Here is a 27,351-nt window from a genome sequence, read left to right as displayed (position 1 = left end):
AAATTTGTAAACTACCGACCTGACACCACGACACTTGTAATTTCCGATGCATGACTTGTATATATCTAGGAATATGATTAATTACGAAATAAATGAGACTCAGAGTAGAGTTAATTAGAAGATTAAACTAATAACTGATCTATGATTATGCGACTGACCGACCCTCTTATTATTCCTCATCTTCGAGGAAGGCCTAAATGATCCCATGCACTCATCCTCGAATCCTAAAAATATTCTACACACATATATATAAATATAAACTATCACATCCTGTATGTGTAAACTTTCTGCAATACTAATATAATTCTAGATAACTACGGATAATAACGGAAGTCCTAAATTACCTAATTAAAAAAATATATATAATTCACATAATTATTTAAATAAAGAAAAATACCAAGAATTATATTATATATACACAATCACTTAAAAGAAGGAAATAAATAAATAAATATTGGAAAACCTATACACAATAACTGCCAAAAATTCGACCTATGCATACGAATAATTATTTAAACCACAGCGATGAAACATTTTTGAAATACCTAAGGGAGATAAATTTAGAAGGGTTGAGTTGTGTGAACGTGCCGTTTTCCGGTGCAAAGGCAGCCCTTTTACCAATTAAAAAAATCCGAATTGTTTTCGACGCGAGAACTTCCAGGCGCGTTGGTACGAGGAAATCCCCCCTTTTTTCTTCTCCGCACTTGTTTTTTTTTTTTCTTTTTTAAACCGTTCTGCACGTAAAAGCGCACGTCAGTGTCACAGCTGGTCCGACATCTCCGCTTGAATTTTCCGCATTTTTCTGAACGCCAGAAAAAGGGAATTTACGGCCGGTTCCATCGATGAATGAAGAATCGAATGGTACGAGGCCACCGTATCCTTTTGTCAGCATCTTCCCCCTCGTTAATTTGCATTTCGCGATTTTGACTCGTTTTGGCAACAGCCATGCATATTCCTACCAACTCCTGCTATATGTTTCTTAAACACGATTGTCGCTGAAGAAATATCGCGAAACGAGGCAATTACGTGGTTAATTTCGAAAATTTAGTATTTGTATTAGTCACGAGGATGTCTGAGAGAATTGCAGGGTAGCGAGAAAATTCGGAAGAGATTTTGGAAAATTTAGAAGACAAATATGGCTGCATTACGTGGAGAAGAAAATTGGGAAAAATTAAATCCTTGAATGAAATATTTCTAACATACGAATGTATAATAATCCTTCCAATTTTAGATATTTCGAGATTATGGTGTCGATATTAGTCGTGAAGAAATTTTAGAGAATTTTCAGAAACTTCAGAAATAAATATGACTGCCCCGTGTGCACGAGAAAATTCTAAAAAGTTAAATTGTCCAACCAAAAGCTTTTAATATATAAATAAACGATCATACTCCTTCGAATAACACAAAAATTAAATATTGCCATTAGTTGAGGAGAAATTTATGCGTGGAGAAGTTGTGAAAAATTATTAAAAGCTTCATCATCGAATAAAAATTTCTAAAAGGGAAATGAAGAATAATAATCCCCTGAATAATTATCCTTTAAATTGTAGGTACACGAGAAAATTGGGAACCGTTATTTTGAAATTTTTATTACAAATTGGGAAGAAATTTTATACGAAAAGTAAGGTTAGAAAGCACCAATATCGAACAAATCGTATGGGGCAAGAATTTTTTACGAGATCTCGTTCACCTTTCTTTTCTATCGTCGGATGTACCTTTTTACGCGAGGGACCAGCGATGATTTTGCAAGAAGCCGGCATTTAGATCCTCGACGATAGCGATCCAGTATGTCGAGCAGTAGCAATGAAGATTTCATTACGAACCGTACAATTGTATTTTATTTCTGATTCGTATCGTTACGAGCCAACAGTTGAACGGGCGATGAAGATTCCCATAAGGGGAATTGAAAATCAGGCATGGAAAAATCCTCTCTGCATCTGCGTCGAAAGCGAATTCATGGATTATAGTTATCATTGATCCAAAAGTTTTCGGATCGACTTTCTTGGGATTACTTACATTTTAATAAGAAATTTCATCGCAACGACAATTCAGCGAAGACTAAATTCCTTTTGTTAAATATTTTGCAGTACTATCAGCGATTTTATAAAATAAAAGATATTGAATAGAATCATTTAAAAATTTCGGGTTCACGTGAAAAGTAAAAAATAAGCGAAATAGCTGGATTTATTATAAATGTTCTGATTTAATACCGCACTGTAATTGATAAGTGGAATGAGACGTCACGGGCCAGACAAGTAATTAGAATTCCCAAACAAACTTTCGTTTACTAAATTAAGTAAATTAAATCTGTCTATACACTGAAAAAATTCTTCAAAAATTAAATTTCCCATAGAAACCATTTATTAAATTAATCTAATTAATCCTGCCTATAAATCCAAAGAATTTTTCATAAATTTCATTTTCAAAACAAACCTATTACTAAATTAATAAAATTAAATCTGCCTATTAATCGAAAGAAATTATACAGGAATTAATCTGCTAGAGGAAAATATTCTTATATCTGCATCATCAGTACAACGATACAAATATTTATCACGTGACTGAAGGAAGAAAATTTCAAAAATTAGAATTATTAATTGTCCAAGTAGCAAGATGAATTATCGTCCTCGCAAGTGTTATTATGTTCATAACGAAGAGAAAAATCAATAGCACAAAGGAACGATCACTCATCCTCTCATCCATCAACTGTTCCCATTTCTCGACCTTCTTCCTCGGGTTCGTGACGTGTCTGCCTCGTGTCACTATGGCCAACATTTTTAACAAGTCCGCGTCTGACTAAGCTTTCATTTTCCTCCTGCTGTTAACACGACTGTCGATGATTTTTCTTTTTTTCTTGTAAAGCCATCTGTTAGAAACTGCCCTGTCACGGTATGTGCACGTGGTTCCAGTCTCGAGACGATACAGGAAATAATTTTGCAGTTGTCAGTCGCGTAACTTCGTTATTCCAATTACGTCTATGATGCCACACTGGGTCAGGTGGTAATCCTACTCGTTTCGGATATTTTCGCCATTTTTTGGGACACTCGGAATAATACTAACAAGAGGAGAATTTATTAAAATAATTAAATTTCGATTTTGGAGGATTATTCCAAATTTGGAGATTCTTCAATGAGAATGGGGAGGAGATGATATTGTGAGATAACAATAATAATTTTTGGTGGATACAAGATTTTTACTTGGTGTTTTTGAAGTTAGGAAGATATTAGCATGATTTATATTGTTCAATGTCAGTTGTAAATAATTGCTATGAATTTAGGGTGAATGTGGAATCTTGAAGAAAGATTTTGAATAATTAACAAGAATTAACAGATGTGATTATGAATTACGAGAAGAGCTACGAATAATTGTGAAACTCTAATAGAGATGACTATAGAACATACAAATGATTAATCAAATAATTGTCAAACCATCACAGGGGGATGAGATCTCCAAAAATTAAATCATCTTTAAAAAATTAAGAAAAAAGGAATCATAATAAAATTTCTAAAAAGAACTCTCTAAATTATTACAGAAGATAGAAAATTATTTGATAGAAGTGACTATTGAATTTCTCCATACAAAATTCACTATACAAAAACATTTTCAGAAATGTTACGCCACCCTTACATTACAATAGATGCACGAGGAATATCTACCAGTGTTGGCTATAATTCTAACGATCCCTGACAAGTTTCTTCGTACACCATGACGAAATCCTTTTGAAATTGATGATAGCTCACGCGGTGTAAGAAGATTAAACGTTTGCTGACGTCACTCTTGAAATATAATATTCTAGAATTTCCACCACTCCTATTCTCGAATATGAAAGTCCTCGTTTACACAAGAATCACGATCCAGCCAAATATTGCTTGGTTTAACAAAATTTTGATACCTAAATATTTTCCTCTTATTTACATCCCTCCGTTCGTTTCATTTCAAAATTACGGAAATGTAAAAGCAACCTTTCCTTCAATTTTCATCACGAGGCAAATTGAAAATTGTAAACGAGAATTACCTTTGACTCCAATTAAAAAAAAAAAAAGAGACTTGGAAGAACTGTAATGCAAAATTTCGTTCCATAAAGTATTAATAATTCTAGGGACACTTCAGGTATTTCTTGTTATTATAGAAAATTTGTGCTCCCGGTGAAGTTTGCGCAACGTCGTAGTCGTTTGGTTGATATGATCTTATGTTGAAGTAGTTACCGTTTATCTGTGATATAACACAGAGTTATATGCATGAGACGGGGGCAAGAAAGTTCGAGCACAATTTGTAATACTCAGCCTTGACTGAATTTTAATCGCCCGACTTCGTGGAACTCATTACATTATCATTACCTTACGTACATTCGATTCGCGAGTGTTATTCGTGTCCGATAAGATGGAAATAAACGAAGGGAAATTTCATTTTCTTCGACTCAGAAATATAAAATTCAGCTCGAAGTATGAAAGACTGTGCGAGAGAAAAAAGAAAATGAACGAATTTCGAGAAAACCTGAATTTAGGTAAATGAAATGTAAGATGATTTACAGCTGGGAATAATTAAGAGTATTAATTGGTAACTAGGAAGAATGATCTGTTAAATTAATTTACAGACACAAGTATATAACGAGCAGTGAAAATGTCGTGACAATAGTTGTCATTAAGGTGCAACGAAATTGCCAGTACTTTAGTGTAATCTTCACACGTATTGCGATGACGAACAGTTACGCATAAAGATGAATACCGTCTTCTAAAATACTTTGTGGAACGATAGCATAATGGCAGATAACAACTACGAAGCGAAATGTTTGAATAACATTAAAGGTTTGCAGCTTGGAAAGCATACAACTATTTACGTTGATATGTAAATTGTATGTAAATTACATGCGAACGAACCTTAAAAAATTTACATGTAAATTATATGCAAATAGGAATTTAATCGTTTACGTTAATTAAATTTTTATCCTTGTTTGTCCATTACCGCGACTTTCTACAAAGGAACTATATAAACAAAAATTGGAGATACCTCGAAATTGGCACTGACAGTGTCAGGAACTACCTACATACGAACCCAACTTCACCCTTTGATGAGAATTTAATTCCTCCTTCTCAAGAAGAAAAATTTTCCCTTGAAAACATGTTTAAATTTGCAATGTACTTTGTAGATGAAACAAACTCCACTTCTCTAGCACCTAGAGAAGAGTAAGATAAGAGTAAGCTAGCTCTGGTGATCAATAGGGAGACATAGCTACGGATAATCGGGGTCTCAAACAAAATAGGAGTCCATCTGATTTTCGCGAAACTAACACAGAGCGACCACAAATATAACGAGGAGCAGAGCATTTAGTATATTGTTATGAGCGTATCGGAGTCAATCTTTGCTCTATTGTCTCAGGCAATACTCTCTGTGCCTACTACAACCACTTTATTTGCTTGGAAACACCTGTCACGGGGGCGCCCTTGCCCGAGAGTACACGAACGCTATGTTTCGAACCCCTTACCCCCTCTATCATTCGTGAGGAATCATTCGAAGAATTGAAGAGCAGAGTAGTAAACAATGTGGTATTAGAAACGAGGGAAGTATCGTGTGAGAAACGGAAGAGTATTGCAACGAACGAAGAGCGAAGTAGAATTCGCCAGCGAGTAGTAAAGTTAAACATAGCCAGCCATCTCCTTCCTACCCTAAAACACCTAATTCCTATCTTCCAAAATTCAATTCGGAGGAACTTTTCAGTAAAATTCGAGGAGTAAATAAAAATAGAGGCACAATAATTCCAAGCAAAGGGATGTCAATCGCGGTGCAGGTAACAGCGCAATATGAGCCTAGAAGTCGTAGCATGAGGCGTGTTCCGTTCGAATATAAGCCCTGACCTAGTCACGGATGTGTTATGAGATTCGCGGTAACAGTAAGCGCAAATCAGAGATCGTGATTCGTCATCGAGAGTTTTGACAGCAAGTTGACTAGTCAGCGGCCAATGAGACTAGGGGTAACTAGGCCCGCTATCTAGGCACTATTCAGGTAATACTGACCGTTGTAGAGGCGCTGGAACTTCGGTGCTGCTTCACCTGTGGACTTCCGTGGCCTGGCTGCGTGTCCGAGTTTAATTGACGGTTCACAGCAGCCGGTTGATGCTGCTGCACCGTCGGCTCTATGTCAAGGTAGCAGTGAGCCTCCAGGTGGCTCTGAGCCCGCTTCTCCTCCAAGACTATCCTCCGTGCAGCGAGGAATATCTTCACGTACACCTGTAATCAGAATCAATTGTTCTCGTTCATTTCTCAGTCATAATTCGATTATCTGCGATGTCGAGTCGATACAGGAACTAGATCGAACGAAATGGTTTCGAGATGGACCTCTTGGCACTAGTTAGGCTACTCTTCTGAAGATTCTTAGTCGATAGTAAATTGGAAGCATTGTATGTTCATTTATACGATTCTGTCTATGCTATATTACCAAAAATGTCATGAATTTTATGCAAAAAAGTTCGATACTGCCATAAATATCCCGTTCATACGATCCTTGCACGTGGTCACTCGTCAGCTAGGTAGGCCCAAGTGTTCCCTTGCATTCACTCTCAAACCCTAGCATTCTTACATCTCTATTGTCATTCGCACATTTTTATATTACTGTCAATTTATCTTCATCAATAAATATTACCACTGTCCAATATTTATACTATTAATCACTATTCAGAGATTTAAGCCTAATGAGCTGTTCCAAGTATGTTACCCTGTGACGAAGCAATAGCATATAGGGTACACGAAATAAAAGATAGGAAATTAGACTTCAGTGAAACGGTATACAATTTTCAAATCACGCGAGATTATAAAATCTTGACAAACGTTGCCAATAAGTCGAGAGTCATTATAGACTCGTATCTAGGAATAATTCGTATCTCTATTGTCATTCGCAAATTTTTATATTATTGTCAATTTGTCGTCGTCAATAAATATTACCACTGTCCAATCTTTATACTATTGATCACTATTCAGAGATCTAAGCCTAATGAGCTGTTCCAAGTATGTTACCCTGTGACGAAGCAATAGCATATAGGGTACACGAAATAAAAGATAGGAAATTAGACTTCAGTGACACAATTTCCAAATGACTTGAGATTATAAAATCTTGACAAACGTTGCCAAACATAGTGACAAGTTTAAAATCGTTAACGACTCGCTCGATTAGCCTCGAACAATCGATCATGCGAGTAACGCATTGCAATTTCGACCTCTTTCATCCAAGTCTCCTCGTCACAGAATCGTCGTTTCATCCGCGACAAACACTGGCATCCACATTTTATCGCATTAATTAAACCGGCGAATGGCAATAAAAGCGTGGCACGTGCGGCTACCAGCGACGCTTTCCCGGTCTGGTAATTATTTAACTGTTATTATGTCAATTCGCGTTAACGCTCGGCACCAGCGACCACGAAGGCGTGCACAACCGTTTATTTTCAATGCTCGTTACAACTGTGTTTCCCCGCCAATTATTTCCACGGACTCTGTTTGCCACACGCCAAGCGTCCAATCAGTTTTGGTAACGTCGAAAGTCAATTCTCCGCGATGAAAAATCAAAATTGCCACGTGGATTATCACAAATTCGACTGGCTGTTTTGCGAGGGTGGTAATGTATTTACCGATGCTTGGTAATAACGACGATGTTTGTCCCATTGGGTTCCAAGCTGCGTAAAGGGTCGCGGGGGATGCAGGATCGATAGGGTTGAACGTTGTTTTCGTGGAAATTTCTCCGATGGAAAAATTCGACTCTTTTGGTCAATTTTGAGTAAAATAGTGGGTGAAATAATAAAATATTTTTGGCACGGAAGATTGCACAGTGCGCGTGTTTTCACGTGGATTTTGTTGACCGTAGTATTTATTATTTTACATGATCGATGATTGTTAGGTGTAGGTGTATTATTTATGGGCTCGTAGATTCAGAAATGGTGCATCTACGTGTTTCGAATGAATGGAGATTATTTTTCCTGGAATTTTGCTTGTTGACTGAAGCTTTTATCGTTCTAGATGATCTATGATTGTTAGGTATAGATGCATAATTTTTAGGATTTAGGAATGACGAATCTACGTGTTTGGAATAGTTGGGGATTATTTTTACAAGGACTTTGTTGACACGAGTTTGTATCATTCTAGCTAATTCATGAGTATTACGTGTGTATATATTGTATTATTTTATCCTGTTATTAAATCAAATTTATGGCTATGGAAGATATTCTTTCTTTGCTATGCAATAAATATTGTAATTATTTTTATAAATAATTGTTTTAATTTTTACTCAGAAATTTCGTTATAGTAATAACAGTTGCAAACTTGTAATTATTTAACTAACTCCTATACGAAATTGAAAAATTCTTGAAAGGAATATATTAAACACCACAAAATATTCTACTGATTGCACAGAAATTTAAATAACGCAACGAGTAATAAGTCAGGATTGAAATTCATATTTATTACAAAATTCTTAAAAAAATTTCACGATTAAAAATAGCAACGAAATAAGAGCTTGCTCGTCATTCCTATTCGTTTCGTTGATTTAGTATTATTCTATTATGGACCTTGGCTAACCAAGAAAACCAATTACTTCAACCTTTACCGTCTACCGGTTAATTAAACGGGGACCGTAATTAAGAAACGAATAATTCTAACGCGTTTAATTACGAAACCGACCCAATTGCGAATAATCGTTACGCAACACTGTCGATGGTAATTTCAATTAGTTTGAACAAAAACATCGTCGTCAAGAATCGAACCTCGAGAAAACTGGGGGACCTACGAGTTTATGACGTCGAATAATTGCGTAATTCGTGGCACAATGGAAAATCCAGTGCAAGCAAATTGTTTCTGATAAATTGTCGAAAATGAATGGAATAAATAGCAATGACGTCGATATCCACCGAAGACTTCGACGTTTTACAAATTAAATATGCAAAATGTTCCATTTATTCTGCGCAAAGGCCTGAAGAAAATTTTGGTTTGATAAATTAAAAAATGACATTATCTATCGCGATTGCTATAAAATCCTGCAATTATAAGTAAAAAGTAAAGTTCGAACGTCAAACTTACAGAAGAAATTTAAATAAAATTAATTTTGAAGAATTAAACCTGACTATATTTTTTAAATTAAATGTAAAAATTCTTTAAAAAAACAGAAGAGAAAGGAAATTTTTCATATACAGAATTATTTATTCGAAAGTGTCATCCTAAAATATCTCAAATAGAAAATATCGGTAAAAAGGTTTCCTAGGCTTCAACTGTATTATTTATTTTTCATTTGCCGAGTGAAATATATACTGCAAGATTGCTTGAAAGTCAACACTGTTTTCTTAAAGGAAAACTTATATTTTCAGAACGAAATTTTCACATGGAACATCTTTATATTTCGTCTGAGAGAGAATACCCGACAAAATGAACAACTTTTTCGGGAACAGCTTGTGGAAGTTAAATTTATTTTTGCCGAGTGGAATAAATTTAGAATAAATTTCTTTTCCCTCCCATCGATGAAGAGGCTATTACGGTTGAACAAGTTTCAACAGCTTCTAACACGGGGTGGTTGATTTATGAGCATCATCGATTCAGAGTTGTCGCAAGTTAGAAATTCTAATCATCACTCCCGATACCCCATAGACAATCCACTCGGCAGGGCAACAGACTTTCTAACACATTAATCAAGCTTCGTTAGATCGAGATAACTAAGTTCGTTGTCAGCCGATATATCATTAAATCCCGATGACCCCCTAATCGCTGTACACCGTCGGCGTCTCGATTAATTTAATAAAGCTGAACGATTTATTACCCCGTATAGAACCGGGAGTACCTTTAGATACCACCCCGAAATGGTAATTAGGCTTCTTAACGCTAGAACCATTAGTCTGTTACGTGTAAATACGATGTCGATATTTCCCTAATTACATAATAATTATTACCGTCGTTAATATCTGTATTTAGATAATTAAAATATTATTAACGATTAAAATAATTACTATGATACTGAAGGTAATTTTGTCAAAATAGCTATCACAGCTTTTCATACATATTTTTCGTCCCCAATAATTGCAGAAATGAAATATTTAAGATCGTTGTTATATTTTAGAATCGGTCATCTTGATTCGAAGTTTTTAATTTATTTTTAGCCATTTTTACTGACGCGATAGTTCTAATTTGTTTTTATTAATTACAAAAATAAAATATTCAAGATTTCTGCAGAATTTTAATGAAATACCTGGGAATAGGTCATACTGATTTAAATGGTAGTCGCAATGTTGATAATTGGGATTAACTATTAAGTTATTCGTTATATTTTACGAGAAAAACGCGATAACACGGGAGAGCTTAATTCGGCAAACGCGATCGGGAAAAGTTGGATAATTTAAATTCCCTGTAAATTATTTCCTCGATATCGGCCAGGCATTCCGGTTTTCTCGAAGAATAATTGAAATTACAATCGCCTGGAGCACGGAAATCCGGAGCACTTTTAAATCCGAATTTAAGAACAGTTCTCGAGTTCCGGTAGATCCATTCTAAACTTCTAATTAAGAACACTTTAAAACCTACAACTGACTCGAATTTCACGCCACCTCGTGCCTCGTCTAAGGGTCATGGAATTTCTCCAATTACACTCTTCTGTGTTTAAGTATCGCCATTTTATGTTTCCGATTAATGCTACTCCCTTGTAACTCTAGTCTTCTTCCCACTGTAACAGATCAAGAAAAATTTGGAAAATTTGCAAGCTTATTTCTGAATTTAAGAAAGAGGTATTGAAAATATACATATATAAAAAAATAAAAAGAGAAGAAAAAATGGCAGAAGAATTTGTACCGTAGAAATAATTCGTATGCATGAATCAAAATATTTAGAAACTTAATTAAGTCTAACTTGGTCCACGTTTACTGAACGATCACTAATCCCAAATCTCATAATTTCTAACATTGAAGCTAAGGTCTTCAGACCTAGAGTAATGCTACTCGAGCTGTATACAGTAGTTGCACAGTGCTGCTCGACCATAAAATATAAAAGAAGTCTACAGATTTCTCAAATCCAAGCCTAACTTGGTCCACGTCCACTGAACGATCACCAATTCCAAGTCTCCTGATAATTTCTAACATTGAGGCTTAGGTCATTAGAATAGCACTAGAATAGCACTAGGTCTACAGAGACTTAACGATATTCTACCTCACAAACTATCTGTACTACTAGACCAAAAAATACAGAAAAAGACTACATATACCTCAAATCAAAGTCTAACTTGGTCCAGGTCCACTGAACGATCACCAGTTCCAAGTCTGATAATTTCTAGCATTAAAGATTAGGTTGTCAGACCTAGAGTAATGCTACTCGAGCTATTTACAGTACTTGCACGGTGCTACTTGACCATAAAATACAAATGAAGTCTACAGATTTCTCAAATCCAAGCCTAACTTGGTTCACGTCCACTGAACGATCACCAATTCCAAGTCTTCTAATAATTTCTAACGTTGAAGCTTAGGTCATTAGAATAGCATTAGGTCTACAGAGAATTAACGATATTCTACCTCACAAACTATCTGTACTACTAGACCAAAAAATACAGAAAAAGACTACATATACCTCAAATCAAAGTCTAACTTGGTCCAGGTCCACTGAACGATCACCAGTTCCAAGTCTGATAATTTCTAGCATTAAAGATTAGGTTGTCAGACCTAGAGTAATGCTACTCGAGCTATTTACAGTAGTTGCACGGTGCTACTCGACCATAAAATACAAAAGAAGTTTACAGATCTCTCAAACCCAAGCCTAACTTGGTCTAGGTCCACTGAAGGATCATCAATTCCAAGTCTTATAATTTCTAATGTTAAAGCTTAGGTCTTCAGACCTAGAGTACTGCTACCTGAGCTATATACCGTAGCTGCATAGTACTACTCTGCTATGAAACACAGAAGAAGTCTGCAGATCTCTCAAACCCAAGTTTAACTTGTTCCACGTCTACTGATCACCAGTTCCCAGTCTAACGATCTCCAACGTCCAAGTTTATGTCTTCATACCTACGGTAACGTTGTCTACGTAAACTCAACGATGTCTCACCTGAATCATAACGACGAGTGGTATGTAGAAGCTTCCAAACGTGGCATAGATCTGATAGTAGGAGTTCTGGGAGACGGTACACGTGGTCGCGCCGGTCTCGGTAGTATGCTCGTTCCCCATGATCAACAAGGGAGGCAGACTGATGCAGGCCGCCGCCAACCAAACTAGGCTGACGTAGATGATCATTCGTCGCGGTGTCCTCTTCACCCCGTACTTCAGCGGCTTTGTTATCGCGCAGAATCTGTAACAACAACGCAAACTCATGTTTCGTTGGCTGATTAACCGAACACGAAGCTCGCTGTGCTTCTGATTAAACGAAACGAGAACCGTTTGCGTTGTCCGTTCCGGGACTGTTCTCGTTTCTGTGCTCTAGTCCTCGCGTGCTTTCCTCGAAGCGGACATGTCTCAGTCGCGAGTTCGCAGGTCGACTCACGGTACGTAAAGCGTAAAGAAAATACATGTCACCGGGTTGCTAGATTATTCTCTGTATTTCGCGTTCGATGAAAGCCTGCGTTGCAACGTGCTACCTGGAATCGAAAGCTCTGGACTACTTTCGCTTCGTCTTCGTTGCTATCATTCACGCGATGGAATAGGTCTATTATTTTTTTCTTTGCAGTGAAAGAAATTTCCCTTCGTATTCTCTATTATTTCCTATTTCTAGAGATATACCATACACTTATCGTATAATAAGAATTTAATATAGTAAATTAAATTAAAAATAAAATATAGTAAATTTAATGAATTCTCGTTTATCAATGATCAATACAATTATAATTTCTACAGCATTACGAACGAAAAGCTCGAGTTCTCAAATCAAGCACGACTAAGGTAAAGAGAAAGCTTGGAACAGAGAAAAAACGACTGAAATGAGTTACTAATTTAGTAGAAAATAAAAATTGGAAACTTTTTTAGCTCCAGAATGAAAATAACGGCTCTTCGATTTTTACTCGAGTTTCTTTAAAATTAATTCTTAAGAAGGTTCAACGAGACAAGCAGCAAAAGCGTTAGCTCATTATAAGGGAAATTTTTCTTGCTCGAGAGAGAAAAAATATTACGATCTACTTGCAGTGATGTACAGGGTGGCCATTGAAAGAGCAGATGATATAAAATAAAAGTAACTTCTTATCAATTAGAAATAAATGCATTTTCACAGTATACGCGTGAAAAACATCCCTCGAATGACCACCATTTCTCTGCTGGCAGAAAAAGGAAATAAAAATGATCGAATATGAACAAGTTATGACTTTTTAAACTCTTCAGTTTTTCAGTGGCCATCCCGAGCAAGAGGAAATATGAATTTTGAAAATGGGACGTAATGGAATGATACTCGAGTACTCCATCTGTCACGAGGGGATGAACGAAGAAATTAACGAGTGACGGGGTACGACATTGATGTGTTGTTAGAAGAAATATAAGCTGAAATTTTTCAGTCGGTTAAGAGCTTTTCATTCGCGGTATTAATATATTCGAAACTGCCACGAAGAACCCCTGGTACCCCTGGTGTCCCACTTTCGAGCATTCTCTTTACGATATTGGAAGTCCAGAATGCGATTATATCGCGAATGAAATAATCGACTACGACGTTTTGAATATTCCTCGCGATGGAGGGGGTAGGGGGACGGTTTTAATTTTAGGACAGCTTCCACGGTTGAATAAAAATGGAAAACTATGGTGACAATAAATTTATGCGAAGTTATTCGAATTCCAGGAGCGAACGGGAATAATTGAATAAATCCGAGTTATGCCTGCCTTTATGTCGTAACTAGGAGAACAATGGAATCGGAAACACGATAGAATTTTATGGAAAGCATCTGCAAGACGCAAGATGCTTTAAACGGAATGAAAATTTGCCAGACTATTTTCTCATTCCCTACCAATTTTCCGCCTTTGATTCATAAATGTTCCATCTTAACCGTGGCATATCTCTCTTGGATATTGCGTACATTTATTGCTAAGAAATTCTGCAAAATACTCCGCTTCGACTTTTAATATCGACTTACGAACAATCACGATCGATCTCGGCTCGCGATGGAAATGAAATAAATAATATCGGAGCCAGTGATAAAAATCGAAATAAGTCAGCCGTCTGCGAATTTTTCATTAGCTGTCACGCTGCTCTGAAATTATACACCAAAAATTCGCGCAAGCGAAATGGAAGTATATTTAACCACTATCGATATTCGAGACTTCGAATGTTCTCATAAATAAATTAAAAAAAATATAGAAAATGAAGGAAAGAGATGAAAATAACCCAGAAACTCGGTTTAAATTTCATTCTATCTCCGTAGTATCGTTATAATTATTTCTACAAACCGTATGAACGTCATGGATGAGAGTATTTCGTTAATATTATTTCAGATGAGTCAGAATTATTAATAAGCAATATTCGTATCGATTCTCAGCGTTCGGTTGATTCCAGGCAATTATTATTAAATGACAATCAACTCGTGGCTAGTTCCGAGCATCTTAGTCGAAATTGATTTTAAATAATGGAAAATTGGACGAAACACTCTCGTGCAGGCTTGCAGAGACGCTCGAGTAACCTGATCGATTAGGACAATCCGAAATTTGATTTTTCAATTAGACCGGGTAATTCGGTTTCGCGTGACACGATCGTTGGGAAAACTCAATTTCGCAGGGAATACCTGGTCACGGGGGCTACTCACCGGTCCACGGAGATCATGCAGAGATTGAGGATGCTGGCGGTGCAACTGAGTACGTCGAAGCTAACCCAAAGGTCGCACATAATTTTGCCGAAGGACCAATTACCGGAGATCTCGTAGAGCAACGCCATCGGCATTACCAGGAGAGCGACGCAGAGATCGCTAACTGCCAGGCTAACCAACAGATAGTTGCACGGCCTTCGCAGCTTCTTAACGAGGAACACGGCGACGCAGACCAGAATGTTCCCGATCACAGTGAAGAGGATGATGCCGCCGAGCACCAGAGCGATAAGTACTGCCTGTGACAAGAGCAAATCCATCAATTGTACTTCCATTTTCTTTTATATTAACGGACGGGTTGCTTTTTTCCCTGTCTTTCTCGGTTTTCGGGAATTTTTAAAGAGAATTAAATAAACACGCGCGAATGGCTTTAAAGCGCTGCATCTTTCCGTGTTTGTGACGCGGCTTAAAAATTCAAGCAAAAGCGTAAATCTACGAAGCCTGTTATAGAAAGTCAAAATGGAAAAACTTTGGTGGTCAACGAAATATTTTTAACTAGAAATATCTCCGAGATTACTCTATGTAAAAACATGGTAATTTGAACAATTATTTCGCTACTCATTTTTGATAATTAATTCTTCATATTTAATTTTCCGTGACGAAGAAAAGGATAATTAACCCTTTGCACTCGAGAGGGGACCATCAGTCGCCATTTAATCGAATTCTAAAGACCGATGTTAATTAATGTATCAAATTTTAATTTATCCAATAATGCGTGGAATGTCGAAATCAAATAATCCTACGTGTTAATTATTCTACGATTTCTTATTCACTGCTCAAAAGACATCGTCGACTTTAGGGCAGAAAATCTTCGAATGACTATTTTTCGGTAACGAAAAAATCCCCGAGTGCAAAGGGTTAACGAGGCAAAAGTCAAATAAAGATTTTAAATTAATCCGCAATAACAAAATAGAAAATTACTACGTGAAATTAGTATCAGTATCGCAAGCTTTACGAAAGTTACCCAGGGTTCGAAGACCAGGTCAGTCGGAAAAACCCTGGGCTATGCTTCGGGCCCTTAGCACGATCATATTTGGACATGGGGGAGGTATTGTAAAATGTGTGCATGATGGAAAGAAGAATATAAAAGGACGAGGACGTTCTGAATGAGGGGGTTGTCGAGTTGAGAGTTGTCAATTATATAGTTGCCAAGTCAATGGAGAGTTGTGATAGAAGAATTGTTAATTGCGAGAGTTATTGTTGCTAATAATCGTGAGTTGCTAACAAATGTGAATTATAATAGGATAGTTGCTGCAGAAGTGTAGGTTGAGCGACGTGATAAATTAGAATAATTCGTACCTTTATCGTTACTCACATACTCTATCTCTGTCAATTTATTATTAAATAAAAATATACACCATTACCAAAATCGTATCTACAGTATCATATTCGACTAACCTACCAAAGAATTGTAACAATTTCAAATAAACCTAGATCTAGAAGAGAAAATTAATATGACACGGTATTTAAACAAAAGCTGTAAATTACTAGCGACAAAGGATTAACACGATCTTCCAAATCGAGTTCAGCAAAATTTCAAATTGTATTCGAGAATACAGACGAAAGAAAAACATCGGAATTTTCTTTTTCGCCAAAACCAATCAAAATTCCCATCACGGAGAATTAAATATCAGTTACAATCCAGATAGCAATTTCTACGACTCGCGTGTATGGGAAGACACTCGTTGTAACAACGATTCGCGATGAGAGTGTGCAGCCATACAACCACGGGACAAAACGAGATTATAACCGTAATTAAACTGGCCAGCGTGCGAAACGCGCTGTTCAATTTAAGATAATCTTACGCGTCGCGACGCGATATCGCGGCGCTACCCTTATTTATATTTATCACGTTGCCGGGTATTTTCATCGCAAAAATTACGACGTTATTACAGCAGCCTCGTACACACATGCATCACTGGATTTGAACGTTATTGCCCGCCGGAGATACCGATTCGCTCCGCCACCCCCGACAATCGCGCGATTTGCATCACGGGGGTTGCGAGATCGAGGAGGGAATGGTATCAATGGGGAACAGAGACCATTAAAACACGGTGTGACTTCATTAAAATGAAAATCGCGACAGGCTTCTGGAGGAATTTCTGAATTTTTGGACCCTCGCTGCTGCATATCCGAAGGGGTGAATGAGAGGGGGTTAAAAAGAATTATTCGAGACAGATAAAGTGGCATAATTTAATAGCGAGGTAGAATGTAGGAGGTTCCATTTTTCTTTTCTTTTTCGTAAGATGGATACTTGGAAATTGTTATTTTTATGTATAAGACGAGTACTGAAGAAATACTACCCCCTGGGAGAAATTTCTAAGTATATCAAGGATAAATAATATACTCTGTGATAGTATGTTGCAGAATACTATACTTAATAGTAGCATGTTTCTTCTTTTTGTTTTATATATTTTTTTCACACGATTATTATTGATTATGTGTATATTTTTATTATTAATATGTTATATTCGATTTCATTTAACAGAAATTTGGTTCTGTCTTTTTTAATGATAGAATGCATACTGGTAATTATCTGAAATAATTATTTCGATGGGAATATGTAAACGAAGTAATTAAAATAGTTAAGATGCTTTAAGATAAGAATAATTTAAAAACAGGTAAGATATCATGAAGAATAAAAATCGTGAAATTACTGAAAAATAATTAAAATAGTTAAAAGCATCAAAAGAGTAATTACAAGATCACAGAAAATAAAACTGAGAAATGAAAAACAACGAAAAAATTATTAATTCCATTTACACAACTCATTAGCGAATATTTTATTATGAATATGAATATTGCGAATGAACTGTATCAATGTTTATGAAAATTAAAATATTCATAAAATGATAAAGGAGAACACAATGACGAAATGAGGATTGAAACAATTTGATCTATTTTCACAATAATGGAAGGGGAGAAGCACGCGAGCTGCAGTTCGGTAAATTTGCCAAATTTTCGAGCACATTCGCATAACTCGAGTGTTCCGGCACAAATTCGCTGAAATATTTTATCGAAATGAAGAGAGTGCTCCGTGTACGCGTGCGAGTAATTTATCCTCGAATTCGAGGGTTTTGGCAAAAACTCGATATAAACACGGCCAGCCATCGATTTCGCCATTCCTATTCAATTTTTCAACGCACCTACCTACCGCCATACTTCAAAGTTAAACATCATCCACATAAATCGTTCCTGCCTCTGTATTATACTTCGACAACGACCGAATCGATCGTTTCCCCAAATCTGGTCATTTTATTTCGTCTAATCGAGGGAAACTGCATAATCTAACTCGCAGAGTGACAGGAGTGTTCATTTTAATCGCGTGTGAAATTTTTCAACCCTTAATCTCTCGAACATGGAATCTGTTTCTTGAATGAGAAAAAGGTTGAATACGTGATTGAAATAGGAATATTTTCAGGAATTTTTTAATAGAAGAGTAGATACGTGTTTAGAAGTGAGATAAGTTTCCTAAATCTTTGGATGGGACAATTATTAATTAAAATTAAATTCTGGAAATGAAAAGAAATGGAAGTAGATGGAAATGGAAGTAGATGGAAATGAAAGTAGAGGTATTTCCGATATAGTGGCAATGTAAATCAGTTGAGATTTAAGGTTGTATGGGATAGAGTTTGGCGATATTTTTGGGACGTCGATGCATAGTAGAGAAATAGAAAATTTTTAGGAGTCGACGTGGAATTAAAATTTTGTGCAGACGAAGTTTGCAATATTTTTTAAATAGGGACACTGAGAAATAGTATAATAGCGAAGATTCTAAGGATCTACGTAGATTTAAAATTACATGGAAGCAAAATTACCAATATTTTCTAAAAATTGGTATTCCGAAATAAGGAAGTTCTGAGAGTCCACGTGAATTTAAAATTAACACTATTCTTTAAAAATAGGCACTATGAAATAGTGAAACAATAAAATTCCGAGGGTCCACGTGAATGTAAAATGACACGAAATTAAAATTAACACTATTCTTTAAAAATCGATACTATGAAATAGTGAAACAATAAAATTCCGAGTGTCCACGTAAATTTAAAATTACGTGAAATTAAAATTAGCATTATTCTTTAAAAGTTGGTACTATGAAATAGTGAAACAATAACATTCCGAGAATCCACGTGAATTTAAAATTTCGCGAAATCAGAAATAGCGATATTTCTGAAATAACGAATTTCTATAAGTATACATGGATCAACGTGTTATTTTTAACAATAGTTTATTCTTTCGCGAGCAACAGACTTGCAGTTCTAACAAGAAGTTCTGTTTGTTTCTAAGAAACGATCGATGGATCGCGGGTGTTCACGTGAACGGCGTATAACGTTTCTATAGAAATATAAGAATAGTCGAGGTATCAACCGATATTTAGAAACTAAAGAACGGAGAATGTTCGTGGAGGTAATCGATGGAAAGGTTGGAAAATGTGGCGAGTTTCTAAGGAGTATTATAAATAATGAAGTTTCTCAGAAGCTTTAAACACTTTTAACGAGAGAACTTTTACATTCGTTGTCATTCCACCTTTACCATATCTCCGACGCCATAATGTCTCCGAATAATCCGATCACTTCTTCATAATAAACTTGGTAATACGTTCGAATGAAAAGATTCAAGAACCAAACAAAGAAAAATCTTTTCTCTCAAAATATTCGCGAAAATAGTAGAACCTAAACAAAGATCAAAGAAAAGCAAGTGCATCCCGTGTTAATATGCAGTGTGAAGATATTACGAGTCTCTATCTTACAAATCTGATTACCAACGTCATGCTTCCTATTTAAAATTCTCTCTATATCGTGAAATATTAATCGGTATTTTCAAGCTCGAAGCTGTGGGGCTTTGAACTCTTGATTGGTACCTGAACTTTCTTTATAAAGCGATAGTTACGAAGGATTAAATTCAGAATTTCCTGTAAAATATAAATTAGAAATTTGTCGTTAATAAAATCACGAGTAAATTATTCCGCACGTCGACTATGTGATATCGTGATGTCTTCATCGGTGCAGATAAATTCTATTTCTAAAAAGTATTTTAAAGGTACCTGTGAGAAGATTCCGTGACAAAGAAGCTCGATCAAAAGTCAATCGAAAGATCACCTCGACACCCGTTCACCATTTATCTATGTACTATTTACGCCTCTGGTGTTTACGATTGCTATCCCAGTCTTTACGAGCCTCGATGCGTAGCTCTATTGACAGCGAGCACACCAAGTCCTAAGAGCAGACCTAAGTTAACACCAGCAGGCGTTCCTCAACGTTTCAAAATCCCATTTAAGTTTCGATCGTTAGGTAGCTTAAACTATCATAAACCTCGGTCATCTCTGTACTTACGGAGCAAACACCTTAGTCAATGATCTGTACGATTAATTCTCTTTCGAGATGATTAATCAACAACGTTCTTAGAGATCTAGCATGCTGACAAAATAGCTACTGACGTACAAACATTAAGATTTGCCAAACGTAAAAACAATTGCAAATTATAATTTATCCTATAGAGGTGCGAGTGAAATTTTAGTATATGAAACATCTATACATTATCAAATTTATTATTAATAACAAATTGCTCGCAAGGTAAATTTAAAACAAAAATGAAGAAATTAATAAATTATTGGTTATTATTTGAATTTATAAAGTACTCGTGTTAAATTAGGTACCTATAATACCTATAATTTAGGAAAAGTTTATAAATTATTGCAATGATTGTTAATAACAAATTAAAATTGTTATTAACAATCATTGCAATAACGTAAATTTATAATAAAAGTGGAAAAATTAATAAATTATTGGCTATCATAACGAGAAAGTAATAATTGATGGAATCGACGAAGTTCGGAAATTTTCGGCCGATTTCGGAAACCGAATGGGGGGTCATATATAAAGGTGAACCGCACGACTCTTCGGTCCTTTGCCGGGTGGTGCTCGGACCGGACACCTCGGGGTCAGGACCAGGCACTTCCGGAACATCACCAGGGGGCCCTGACGACCTTCTCGAGAGTCAGAGGTGGGCAACCTGACTTTAGTAAGTTATTTTTAATACAGTTTTATTTTCTTGTTTCTATTTAACTTCGTCGTTGGTTTTTTATGTCTCATCGTTCCCCTTACTAATCAGTTTTCTTCCAGGACTAATCTACATATTTCCTTTACAGGTTCATTATCTGAATTCTTTGGTTTGAACTCGGGTTTATTCGTCGTTTTGACTTTTTGGTAGTAACTTCTAAGATTTCAAAGAGGGGTCGGAGGTGTGGATGGAGGTGGCATTAGGGTCGGGTGGAGGTAAGGTGGAAGTAGATGGTGGTCATCGACTAGATCTTCGGACTAGCCGATGGCCATTGTCCACTCCACCTATACACCGCCCCCCACCCTCGTATAATTTAATAATAAACCTTTTCTTTCAGAATCTATTTATTTTTATTTCTGAATTCTTTCATCGTTGGTTTGTTATCTTGAATTCGGTTTTATTTCATCGATGGGTTGTTTTTGTCTCATCGATGGGTTGTTTCTGTTTCATCGATGGGTTGTTCCTTCCATTTGGTTAACCTTTACGATTTCTATTCTTTACGTTTTTATTTTGTTTCCCCTACTAGTCCATTTTCTTGCAGGTTTATACATTTTCTAAATGCGCGCGTTTAGATCTAAGTAGATATAAGTAGTTATAAGATAGATTCCTAGGTTAAGACCCATATGTGCGCGCTATCTGTATAAAGGTAAGCTACCTAACTTGGAGCGAATATATCCATTCTATATTCCCTCCCGTTTATCAAATAGAACAAAATTGTTCTCGCGAAAATCGCGATCGTTCTTAAGTACCGACTAGCCTACGCGACATGCTCCCGTGTACTTGACAATTCCATACATCGTAAGTCATTCAAACGACTCGTTCCGACACTCACTCTAACCACTGCCACTCTCGTCATGCGTCGGTTCTAGGGTGGTCGGCAGCTGGCGTTGTATCTGGTATCAATACGAGGGTCTGTCGGCCCTGGTCGTCCTGGGTGCCAATCTGTGCACACGACTGGGGTATGGGCCTTACAGTCGGACATTGCATATCGTACCTACGGTCAGACCCCATGGGATGATTCCTTAATTGGTTTCTCCCCCATGTGGCAGGGGAACGGCGTGACCGACTGCAAAGCCTCGCTAGGGACCCTCGGGTTGATTCTGGGTGTTTCGCTGGTTCGTCGACCACTCTCGTTCGCGAATAAGTCATGGCGGAGTCTGTGGTGGCTCGGGTGGGCTAGGTCCGATCGCGAGGGTGCCGATGTATGAAGTTGTCTTGTACACGGGAGTACGTTTCGTGAGCTAGTCGGTCTTTTGAATAATCGCGAACTCGTTCGGGCGCGTCGCGATATTTCATTTGCTCGCGTTTTCCATATTCCATTCCCTATTTTGATGGGAACTTGAAAATATTAGAGTCTCTTGAAATAAAATATCTTAGTGTTGCGATAGTAAAGTTTTAGTATACCGAATCGAAGTACCCTTTGTAAGACACGAAGTGTAATAAAGTGTCTGTAGATTCATTTTAACTTCTTTCGCTCCAAGTTAGATTAGGGTATCTTTGCTGCAGATAGCGCCAGCAGGCTGCGCCACTAGGGCGTATGTCGGGTCTCGATGCGTAGCCACCTCCACGTGGTGAGACCTGGTAATTGGTATCGTTTTCCAAAGAATAATTTTTGGGAAACGATACCGAGCTAAGAGCTACGCACCAAAGTTGAAATATTAGTTATAAGCTAGTTACGAATTAGTCATTAATTAAAAAGTTTGCAGAGGACAGTGACATGTGCCGTGGAAGTTTTATGGAACACCTCGAATTTTCCGGCTGCATCGTAATGGAATTTTGAAGCGGATTAAGAATGCGTGCCGGCTCTGTGAACGGGACACTGCCTTGAGCCACGTCGTATTCTTCGAGGGAATTTTAACCAGCCGAGACAATAACGGAAATGTCGTTCATGAGTAAACGAAAGAAATTTGCAATCCTAATGCGTCGGGTCCAAATAAAACGATCGTGGAAAGACGAAGAAGATTCGTCGGACGGTATAAATATCCCGCTTTCGAGATAGCGTCTCTAGGTCCAGAATAGATCCTTTGTTCTTCGATTCGATTTCCGAGAATGCTGTTCCCATACTGCCAAATTTTCGCGAATTTTGTTTCAATGCTGACAGATTTTTGCGAATATTGTTTCGACATTGCTAAACCTTCGCAAATTTTGCTTCAATGTTATTCGACTTTTGCAAATATTGTTTCGACATTGCTAAATCTTCGCGAATTGTGTCCTGAATTTATTTATTAAATTTTCCCGAGTGTCTACGATGACTTCTGCGAAATAACTCTTAAGGGGATTCTAATTTAAAAAATACCAGCGGTTGATATCACATTCAGACATATCAAAATTAGCAAATAGTTAATTAACTAACAAAATACTGGAATCCGAGATTGCAAATGACGTGAGTAATTTCGCGGAACGACATTTAAGCGGTTTTCCGTATTTTCGCGAAGACTTTGTCACGGTGAGATAATCAACTCAGCCACTTTATGCCGGTTTCTATTAAATTCCGCCAAAACGTCGCCGGAACAAGCATTATTTATGCAGTTATTCGCGAGTTTATCCAGACTCGCTAATAAGAGAGTCACAGCCTGGTCTCCCAAGCGTCTGCGTGGACTAAACTAATTATATACTTATCGTTAACTGCACAGCCCTCGAACTTTCGACCGCAAGAACTTCGTCGTGCAACGTCGCCCTATCGCAAACATACCCGGCATAATTATTCATGGTCTTTTGCGTTAATCTTCGGCCAATGATCTCTTCGATATCGACAGCCCCCACGTTGTCAAAGGTAAGTGAAACTTAAATGGATTTCGGTGTAATCTCGTGGGATCAAGGTGGTCCGGGATGGCAGCTACACGGCCAGTTGTGTGTATAGTTCGCAAGATTCCTGGAGCAGGTAGCTCGAGGGGAAATAAAGTTTAAGACTCGAAAAAGGGAAATTTAATCAGCGTTAATCGTTAAATACGCGTATACTTGGCGTAAATGAAAGAGCTATCTTTTATCCTCTTCCTCATTCTTTCGCTATTTTTAATGACATTCCTCTGCATTAATTCTTATGCATAAAAATGGCCAAATGTCGAGGCAAGAGTTTCCCAATGGACCGTGTATCGAATTATTAAATTTCTCGTGTCTCCTATTTTTTAGAAAAATTATTAAATTAGAACCGGGAGAAATTAATTAAATTATTCTTCGAAACAGGGTTTTTGCGAATATTATATTACGAATGAAATTAATTTTATTTTATTCGAAGCGAAAATAGATATCCCGGTTAAAACGCGTTCTTTCTAGTATGTCAAGATGAAAATTTAAATATTCAAAACTTACTAATCAATGCGAGAAGCTGTAAACGGTATGAATATTAATGAGACGAGGCTACTTTTCACCTGACATTTTGACGTCTTCAAATTTTCAGCTGATTTCTTTGCAATCTGGGGTAACATTGGTGTCATGGTATTAAAAATAATTATGGCAGATTTTAACACGATCTATGCAAATATTAACTTCTAAAGAATATACGATATTCTTTACATCAACGAGAAAAATAAATTATGAAATTTTATCGATAATCTAATAATTTAATAAATTTCTCAAAATACATAAAAATATAAATTTCCACGAATTCCAAGTTAAAATATTCGCATATTCAATACTCTTTTACCCTAACTGTAAGAAAAAGACACTTGGCTGCCATTAAGGACTTTCGACAATCCTCAAGCACTGGGCAATATCCAACCCTAATTTTCTATCATACCAAACACGACAGAAGGCTGTTTCATAGCCCCCTGTACATTTACCGAAACCAACCTCATAAATCTCACGAACATCCTCATCAAACCACCTAGCACGAAACGCAAACGAGATCGTCCCCTACAGTGGCACAAAGTGGGGCCATTAATTACTTTGCACTGCCTGTGCACCTCTGAACAACAATCCAATAAACCCGGGAAAAACACTACGAAACATCGGACGACATGGTCCAATCGTTTCCAACTTTGCGTAATTATCCCATGACCTCAGCTGACAAGTTAACCCCTAGTCCAAGTCGCGCTAGTTCACAGTGAAGAACCTATTAAGAAACTTTACTCAAACTATTTATCCTATATTCTTTCACCTAGTAACGTGAACTTGTAACTAGTAATCGCTTCTAGCAATTTTTCCCCGGAAATCACAGAAGTTCTGCAGTGACAACATTATAGTCTTATCTAGAAAATGCCGAAAGGTGGTGAACCAAAACGATGCATAAACTTCCTCAGAGATACAAAGAAAATTTGCTTTATTTTTCTTTCGCTATTAAAAGCCGAGAAAACTTTCTCCTTGATCGAAAATTTTGGAAAATTAAACTTAAAGGAAACGAGCTACGCTTTATGAATGAGAATCATGTAGGATAGAACGAGTTCTACTTGACAGTAGACTGCGGAGAGTTAAAAGCTTGCTCGTTTTCAGGGATGAAGATGTTTACAGGGAATCGTTGCAGCTTGAGAGGAAACAGGGTACCATAGCGAACGATCTCACGTGTGTAACCTGGTAAAGCAAATTTTTGATGGGAAATCCCCTTGCAAGGGATCGTTGCACGGAAGAGAGCAAATAGAGTGCATCGCGGGGAAGCGATTTATTTCTATAGCTGTGTGGAGAAAATTTTCGAAGAGGAATCTCTTTGTGCAGGGTCGTTGAACGTTGGAGAGTAAACAGGACACGTTACAGCGAAGCGTCTTACTTCTATGACCGTGAAGGGGAAATTTTTAACAGCAGATTTCTTTATAGACGTTCACTCGATGCAGAAAAGTACAAGAGGGTACTATGAGAGTTGTACTTCGCTGAAAAGTACGATATTGGAGGTCTTAAGACGACGGATTCCTTCTCCCCAATTATTTCAGGATACTGTGTCCTTCGTGTTTTGACTTGTAGCGACTTCATTGAAACAAAGAAACAAAGAGACAAAGAAAGGCTCAGGGTGACTATGTGTACGAATTGGTCATCCATTTAATTGTATAGATAACCAATTTTCTGATTTAATATTTCATTCGTTTAATGAAACTTGTATATAAAATGAACCAAGTAACTAGGGATTGTCCGATTAAAGGATTATCTCGATTAACCATGTCCACCTGGGCACGAGTGACGTCTTAATACTATGAGAATGGAATAGGTATAGCTCTGAGAGAATATGAAGAGTGTTTGGAACATTGTGTAGAAGATCATGGCTCTTGCATGTCATGGCTCTTATACAGAAGGTCATTGTACAGCTCTGAGAGAATGTGAAGAGCGTTTGGGACATTGTATAGAATGGCATGTGCAAGAGGATCGACTGGAAGGCCTACCTATGACAGAGGTATGACCCTATAGCAAAGATTAGGTATGTTCTTAAGAATTTAGAGTGCATGGCACTATGTGGGAAAATGACTGACTGAGGAATTTTAAGTAAATACGAGAAAATAAATTGAGTAAGAAAGATTGACAATTAAAATGACAGGGAATGAATGCGTGAGGGTATATAGGGTGCGAGAGAAATGTGCATGAGTGTAGTTTCTGAGCGAGAGTCCTGAGAATGACAGAGTTTAGCTAAAACAAAACTATTATTGTCACAAAAGAAACGTCATTACTTCTCGAACCTCCAACTCTTTACCCACGTGGGATTTAGTGGAGGATAATCCAAAGGATACAGAGCTGGATTGCTTTGTCATTGGTTCACATCAAAGCAACGAGAGGGTGAGTCTCGAAGACTGTTTCTCTGCAGTCGGATAACAGACCTGTCTGAAGTCTGTCAAATGTAAAAGGTCTCGGTAATCGCGTATGCGCTTCGACATTAACCCTTTGACTGCCACGGGAGCATTTTAATTATTCAAAGCATATAATGACAAAACAGTGATAAATAAATTGGTGATATAAGACAACACTCCTATCCAATGGAGCGATTATCTTATCGGCAGTCACGGGTGACCACCGGTGGCGCGTTGGTAACGGTTGACAGTCAACTCACTGTCAATTTTCATGAAATTTTTCCAATTTTAAGCAGTTCAAGTGCTCCGGTCACCAATGACCAACCTGGCATCACAAGAGAAACCATGACCAGTCATATACGACCAAGTGGCAGTCAAAGTGTCAACGATTTCTTCGTTTGCCTTCGTTGGATCAGGATAAAGGACTCGCTGTGCCAAACAGAGAAGAAGAAAATACGGAGGAATCGTCTCACCTGTGTTGGCGTGTACGGGGAACTTTGTCCGGGAAATCCTTGCGTGGCGACAGTGGTCAGGTTGAGAAGCAGGGTGCTTTCCGTGGTGATTGCGTCCTTCCCCTCCATACGAGCCTAATCGCCAGTCCGAAGCGCCCCCTTCGTCGACGGCTACGTCATGCTCCTTCTCTCCTCTCGACCATGGGATTCCGGGAAGGCTCTGGCCGTGCATGGGAATCTTCACTCGATTCCGCCAGCCACGACCGACCTCAGCCGTTCGTCGTTACCGCTCGCACGATCCGGCCCTCGCGGCTCTGAAATCATGTTTCACGGTGGTGAAATCATGGTCAGCGATCGGATAGGG

At 37.4% G+C, this 27,351-nt stretch overlaps 1 protein-coding gene across 1 annotated transcript in view; it reads right to left on the bottom strand.

Moving 5' to 3' along the window:
- 5-HT7 (5-hydroxytryptamine receptor 7) overlaps window positions 1–27,116 on the bottom strand; it is a 158,913-nt gene extending 131,797 nt beyond the window's left edge. The window contains 4 exon segments of the mRNA XM_017910784.1: window positions 6,012–6,224; window positions 12,051–12,291; window positions 14,717–15,012; window positions 27,009–27,116. Coding sequence (XP_017766273.1) covers window positions 6,012–6,224; window positions 12,051–12,291; window positions 14,717–15,012; window positions 27,009–27,116 — 858 coding nt within the window.
- Between the last annotated feature and the right edge of the window lie 235 nt (window positions 27,117–27,351).

The sequence above is a fragment of the Eufriesea mexicana genome, unplaced genomic scaffold (genome assembly GCF_001483705.2).
Source record: "Eufriesea mexicana isolate 0111107269 unplaced genomic scaffold, ASM148370v2 scaffold172, whole genome shotgun sequence".
Lineage (NCBI taxonomy): Eukaryota > Metazoa > Arthropoda > Insecta > Hymenoptera > Apidae > Eufriesea > Eufriesea mexicana.
This window is presented reverse-complemented; position numbering and strand designations above follow the sequence as displayed.